Source organism: Etheostoma spectabile, unplaced genomic scaffold (assembly GCF_008692095.1).
Source record: "Etheostoma spectabile isolate EspeVRDwgs_2016 unplaced genomic scaffold, UIUC_Espe_1.0 scaffold00018290, whole genome shotgun sequence".
NCBI classification, from domain to species: Eukaryota; Metazoa; Chordata; class Actinopteri; order Perciformes; family Percidae; genus Etheostoma; species Etheostoma spectabile.
This window is the reverse complement of record NW_022604192.1, coordinates 5,377-12,663: the sequence shown is the minus strand read 5'-3', so window position 1 is coordinate 12,663 and position 7,287 is coordinate 5,377. Positions and strand designations below refer to the sequence as shown.

The 7,287-nt window shown below is 39.5% G+C and overlaps 1 protein-coding gene across 1 annotated transcript; it reads right to left on the bottom strand.

Moving 5' to 3' along the window:
• Positions 1-1,097: 1,097 nt before the first annotated feature.
• On the bottom strand, positions 1,098-6,345 carry LOC116679976 (vesicle transport protein SFT2A-like). The gene is made up of 6 exons (XM_032509393.1): positions 6,017-6,345; positions 5,095-5,181; positions 3,954-4,036; positions 1,625-1,706; positions 1,401-1,436; positions 1,098-1,281 (listed from the first exon to the last, which is right to left on the bottom strand). The coding sequence occupies exons 1-6, from the start codon at positions 6,080-6,082 to the stop codon at positions 1,219-1,221; spliced, it is 417 nt and encodes a 138-aa protein (XP_032365284.1). The 5' UTR covers positions 6,083-6,345; the 3' UTR covers positions 1,098-1,218.
• Between the last annotated feature and the right edge of the window lie 942 nt (positions 6,346-7,287).

Sequence of the window (7,287 nt, the reverse complement as noted above, 5' to 3'; positions counted from 1 at the left end):
CAAGTATAAAACTAATTAAGGACTCCGGGATGGGTGCCATGTTTTCTCATTGGACCATTTACCTGTGATTTTATTAGTACAGTAGTAATGACCCTAGAGATAGCTGGCAGCAACTTTGTGTTATGTGTAAACAACACAGGCACTAACACCTGTCTGTCTCAACGTCTCCATGTAAGTCTACATTGATCCTGGCATGCTTCTTCCTCTACGGGCCGAAAATATACTGACCTACTGTACCATAATGCCTGGCATCCTACAGTACCTGTACCAGTCTTTACAACATCACTCAACAGGTACAGTAAATGTCAAGCAGATGTCGCAGGTCATATTACCTTATATGTGCATCTAATTATTACTACTACATGACAATTACATGGGATATGTATGCTTTGAAAAAATCTTGAACTACACTGAAGCTATGTTGCTCCAAAACAATAAGAAATTGTTGAAGTTTAACCATTTTAGCGTAGTACACGTGCCAATAGCAGTAAGTCCGCTGAAGGCCCTGACACACTGACCCGATAATCAGCCATCGGAAAGTCTGGCGAGGTCAGTGACCGAGTCTGTTTAGTGTGAGGAGCCGTCAGCCTTCATTTTGGCCAAAACTGACATTGTTTGGTCGGAAGGCAGGCCCTGCCGGCAGTTGGACTCAACTGACCAATCTGATTGGTGAAGTGCTAAACCGGAAATAACTAGCAGAATGAGCGTGACTAGATTCTCAAAATTGGACAAAAATCTTTTAAACTGACCTTTGTTGATCTGAAATGAAGACAGATCCAGCGACTGAATGGCCTGTATTTCGCGCTTAAAATGTTTTAAGAAACACGTTTAAGTGAGCAATTTTAGTCAAATATAAGGTGGTATTCTGAACAAGACGCCATGACAATCTGGCTGTGAATTTCCGGAAAAACCAGACCCACATGACATGTTTGTCCAATCAGCGGCCGTCGGCAGTCTGCATTGCTTTGGTGTGTTCCGAGGCACTTTTTTGACCAACTCTCGGAGTCAGTCTGACTGCCTTTTCTGCCAAAGGTCAGCCATCGGTGTGTCAGGGCCATTAAAGCAACAGCAGTGTGATCAACACAGCTCACAGACATTTGATGCAAGGCTGGTGCAAAAGTTCTTTATCACGAAAGATGGCTTCATGGGAGTAGGTGTGAGTGATGATGAGTAAATTAATTGCCAACTGTGCTACAGCAAAGAGATTGCCGGTTACACTTACCACGTCATTGCCAAAAACTGCAGAATACAGAAGATGATAGCCAGCCCTTTTTTATGCCACTGTAGAAGAAAACACAAACTGGTTATTCTAATAGTGGACAACACTATTAGAACAACACTAGACAGTGCACTAAAAAAGTTAAGACTGGCACTGGCTTTAAAAACTATATATTACTCACCCAAAACACTGCACAAAGAGTTAAGGCAAAGCAGAGCTGGCAAAAGACAAAAGGAATGGTTATCTTGTTGTATTAGTTATATACTTGCTATCGAACACTTCATTTCTATTGGAAACAAGGTACGGCATACTTTCCAATATACAGCAAGATAAAACCTAAATATGCAGTGACACAAATTGGGCTCAACTTAAGGTCCAAAGTAACATTAAACACATTGTATTTACCAGCATAACAAGGGTGGCTATCAGTCTTGTTTTTTCAAACATGCGCTTCAGCTGTTTTATGGGTCCCATTAGGAAGCAGGTGCTTTAGAGGAACAAAACAGACAAGTTACACTTATTAAACATCAGCAAAAAACATACACTGGCCTGTTGCTTAAAATGTTAATCTATTTAATTATTGCATTCATTATTATGTCTTCATACTAGATTCTAAGCATTCATCACTGTGGTGTATTCTCATTGCCTGTTCCACCGTGCGTATATTAGTTGAAGGATTCCCAGTTTCTCACACACATTTTGTTACACCTCCATAATATTCAATATTTCAGGTCAAAAATCTGTGTTTATCACTTTAAAATATCAGAAAATTATTACTCTATATAAAACGATATGGTCTAGGTGGATTTTAGAATGGTCTGTGTGTGTGTGTGTGCACGCACAAACAAATCTCAGAGGGACATCAGAATCGTGGCGCTCCTGTAATCTAATTTACGCTACATGTTGCAATTATGGGGGAGGGGGGGTAAATATTTCATTCCAAACGCCACAATGACGCATTCAAAACCTACTAAATGATGCATGTGTGACGTTAGTAAATGTAAGAAGACTAAGGCTTTCCCCGCTGATGAGGCATACAGAGCTGAGTGGGAAGAGGGAGTCTGTGTAGCGTCACATCTGTTAGTCTGTGTTGACGCAGGCTCTTTCTACTTGTCTGCTGAGAGGGACGGATGCTTATTAACTGGTCAATATGACAGACACTAAGGATAACCACGCACATGCTGCTACTGTGGATTAGGGAGCAGGATGACAGAAATCGTGATGCCAATACTGATATGAAACCAATGCTGTAGAATCTATAAATGTAAAAATATCTACCACATTAAATTTATATAACTGACGTGACTTTTTCAAAGCCGCACACTTATATTGCTTGTCCTAAGGGGGTCATGTTGTTGACAGAAAAGACAATACATGTTAGATATATGTACCGTTTTGTTATTACGACACTTGCATGTGATCCATCACAACACTGACTTTTATTTTTGACATAACCTTCAACTACTATTGTTGAAATGAAGGAACCAATGGTCTCTGTCTTGCTGTCAAAGTTACATACAGACAAAAACGCATTAAGATCCTTAAAATATGACACTGTGTTGCTTTGGGTCGGTAACCTGGGCTATGAAAGCAGAAGGTGACCCAGTTTCTTGACGCATCTAAACCTTCTGGACATATGATACCTGAAAATAGAGACTGCCCTGTCTGAGAAAACAAAAACAAAAATCCCCTCATCAATGGGTCACTGTTAAAGTCAAAGACATAATGATTACATTTGGTCCTCGGCTTATCTATACTAAATAATCCATAATGATGTAAAATCCAGTATACCGTAGTGTCCTTATATCAGTGTAGCAACGTAATTAGAGCACACAGACAGATCCTACAAACACTTGCTGAACTAATGTTATACCACAAAAAGGAAACCTTTAGACCGACTTGACTTTTATTGTGTTCAGTTACAAGTTTGGTTTATTGCAAATCAGAATATAACGCAAAGAAAGATTAGAGGTTGCCTGTGTGAGGGCACACAGACTTGAAAGTATGGCGTCCGGTTACTGGAAGGGAATTGTATACAAATAATGATGACAGCAAACACTGTCTGGTCTACTTAGAGGCAGATATCAAAACAAACTATTAGGAGACACAGAAATGTCAGTCTGTTCCCCTGTCTCTTTATCCCTGACCATTTCCTACTGTCTTTTAAGCAACATACAATTAAGATGCAGGGCTGCAAAATTAATCAAATAATTATAAAAAATCCACAATTAAATCATCCCAATTAGCTGCAATATTACCACTTTGCAATGAGAGTGACTGCTCTGATCAAATTGTGCCATCCTTAGTCATAGGTAATCTGGTGATTAACCGGCGTGTTGTGCGGCGAAGGGAGAGCCACTTAAAGGAGCAGAACCAGCAGTGCCAACTGTTATGTAATCATAAAAATATAAATGCATCAGATGAATCCAAAATGATAACATCACATGGTCCCTTAGACACTGTGCTTTTAACTCTGAGCAACAGGTGATGAGTGCACAGAGGAGACGGTAACATTACAGTACTTGATGTTATCTGTCTTCTTGATAAACAGCCTGGAAGCAAAACTAGGGAGAAATGTGTAGCTGTGCCAAGGCTGACTGTAACTAGTGTGTAAGTAGTGTGTCAGTCATCTAAACTATTTCAGAGTGTATGCTCATCATTTGTTGTCTTCCTGGCAGTGCGCCATACTGGTAAGATAAATATATCATGACATTATAATTCTGAAGACTCTTACCTGGAAAGAGCTGCGACATTTCCTAGCGTGTAGAAGACGGCAAAAAGCTTGATTCCATTTGGAACGAACAGCAGAGCTGTACCCTGATAAAACAGCAAAACAGTCTCTGTCAGCAAGACGGAATAATGTCCCACACTTCATATAGGGATAAATGCAAAGTAGCCAAAAGAATCCTGGACATTAATAAGACTGAAGGCGTACGTTTTATGTTATTTCTTTCTTGGAACAAACAAAAACATCAAGGACTTCTGTGAGCTGTCATGTGGTTTTACTGAAACACGATGGGCTCCCCCTAGTGTCAAAATACTAGAAGGCTTTGGTTAAGAGTCAATGCCTAAGTGGTGTTATAATCAACATGCATGTTCTTAATTTGGATCATTCATTGAAGACAACTGTTGACACAATGAGTGTGAATAGGGTATGCATTTCATCAAGGGAGGGATGACATTCAGAGAACATGGTTATTAATTTAGCTTTTAAGGAAATGCAGCAAATAACATTCACTCAAGTGTTAATTGGGGTCTGTAAGGACATTAAAATAGCCTGCAGCTAATAACTGCATTTCAGAAAAAGGAGAAAATCCTGGACATGGCTTAACTCTACAGAAAAAGTTGCATGGGGCAGTCTGTTGCTTTGGATAAAAGGTAAGTATTTTTAAATGTATGAATGGAAGCTACATCAAGATACTTCTTGTTCTTGTTCGTCTGAACCCAGGCCTACACAGGTTCTGTTATGCAGTAAACTCACGTTGCAAATACCTATCTCGGTGGCGTCCAACGGTTGAAAGTGCTGTCTGTGACAAGACTTTCTGTAATTTAAACTGCAAACTACACTCTACAAACTAATTTCAACTCTTTCCTGACAGCAAGACACCATTATGTTTTAATTAAGTACAAGTGACATGTGTCAATTACTTTAATCTACAAGCAAGAGAACAGGAATTTGTTTTAATGACATTTGCGGGGAGCCATTTTCATAACTTAAAGAGTTTTATAGTGCCTTCTACAAACCAAACATAGCACAAGGAAAGATAACGCGGATCATGGCTCACAGCATTAATATGTTATGTACACAGATCTGCATTCCTAAAGTCAGACATTGCATTAAATAAAGGTTCAACTAAAAAGGCAGATACACTCACAAGTATTGAACACAGGATGCCTCCGGCAAAGCAGATGACAAACCATTTCACCCTGGTGCTGTAGCTGAGAGTGCTGGCATCAAATACCTGGTGAGAACAATGAAAGGATGTTTACAAGACAAACCTAGTGACCAGCAGAAAGACCCACAGGCTCTCTACTGGTTATTTAATGACGTTGGCTGGAGCCTAGGATAGAACAGCCACTGCCTGACATTCTATGATAAAACCCAGCTACAGTATTATCTTAACGCACACACACACACACACACACACACACACACACACACACACAAAAATCACTGGTTAAAGGCACATGCATTACTCAGTACTCGTAACTTAAGCAAATTAACCAATAAGACCAAACTGTAAAGTAGCTAAACTCTGCAAAGAAATGCAGAATTTGCAAGCGTGGCAGACTTTTTAAAGAAGTTCCATAACGTGTTATTATGAAATTAATTGTTCAAGTCAGCACCTTACCCCATTTCCTCCTCATCGGGAAAGCGTGTAAAAAGTGTAAATAAACAAACAATACAATTTGAAAACTGACAGAAGAATATTTAAGCTAGCTTTGATCTAACTGTTAGAAGCTGAAAAGACACCGAGAAAACAGGAAATTGAAACTGTTAAGTTAGCTTGGCTAACTAGCTACGTCTGAATGCTAACGTGAACGTTACAGAGCTAACGTTACTAACGAATATAACGTTGTTAACTAATGCTAACTAAAGATAACAAAACCACTTTAACAATTATAGCAGGTATCTGAACTGTAACGCCGAGTCTCACACAGGAAAGCAACCTAACGTTAGCATCACTATTTTGTAATGGATTTGACCAATTTAACGTACAGAACGTTAGCATTAGTAATGTTAGCGTATAACCTAGCTACTGTCATACGCTAAGATAGCTTAGCTAGCATAGCTACCTGTGCAGTAAGACCCAACTCTTCATTTTCCTCTTGGCCGCTTAACACACGACGAAGCTTGTCCATCGCTGAGGACTAGCTAGCTAGCTAGCTGGCAAAACGAGGAGAAAGAGCGAATTTCTATATTTGCAACTGTTCGCCTAATGTCAAAGTTTTGATCGCAGTGGCGACAAGTTTCACTTCCTGCTTTCATGAACGCGGCTATCTGTAAGTGCTGACTTGGTATCGGTTTGTTCAGTACCAGTTTTGGCCAAAGTCTCGGGGGAGATGTTTAAATAACAGACCGCAGATCAGCATGTAAAGGCAACTTTAAACCCCAGTTCAAATGAATTGTTGCTGCCTTTCATGACCGTCGGAAATAACGGTTTTCCAACATGACCTCGATCGAACAAAATATTTGTTTATTTGACCTTTATTTAACCATGAAGTCCCTTGAGATTGAAATCTCTTTTTCGAGGGAGACCTGTCCAAGACGGCACACCAGTTACAATATAAACAGAAAATACAGCATAGACAAAATCAAACATAGACGAAAGGAACAAGTCACATGTGGCAGTTACATTTTTGAATTAGGCCTACATGACATTTTAACATGGCCTTAAATTCATTTAATGGGACTAGATCATTTAGATGGAGCAAGTTTTGCAAGTTATTCCAAGATCATGGAGCAAAGTAAGAGAAGGCTTTCTTCCCCAGCTCAGTAAAAACACTCGGAACGTGGTAAGAGCCACCTGGTGGAATGGAGATGAAAACGGCTGGAGTTCTGCTTGAGGAGATTACATGAATATGCCGGCTGTTTACCCAACATGGCCTGTATAGAAAAATATACAAATGAGGTTATCTACGTAGACTTAGTGACGGCCAGCCTACCAGTTCATAAAGCGTACAATGATGAGTACGGGAATAAGAGTTAGTTAAGAAGCGCAGAGCACTATAGTACTACACACAATCTAACAGGTGGAGAGTACTAGAGGCAGCATGCATGTAGACAACATCACCATAGTCCAAAACACTTAAAAAAGTAGCCTGCACAAGTGTTTTTCTGGCTGACATGTTAAAACAAGTTTTATTTCTAATAAAAATAAAACCCAGCCTTAGTTTCAGCTTCTTTTTTTTTTTTTTTACAAGCTTTTCAACATGAACTTTGAAAGAAAGTTTGTTGTCCAGCCAAAACCTAAATACTTAGATGATGAAACATTTTCAATTAAGTCCCCACTTAATGTGTTTATATCTTGGGATTGTGAACGAGCCCTTGAAAACGTCATGAATTT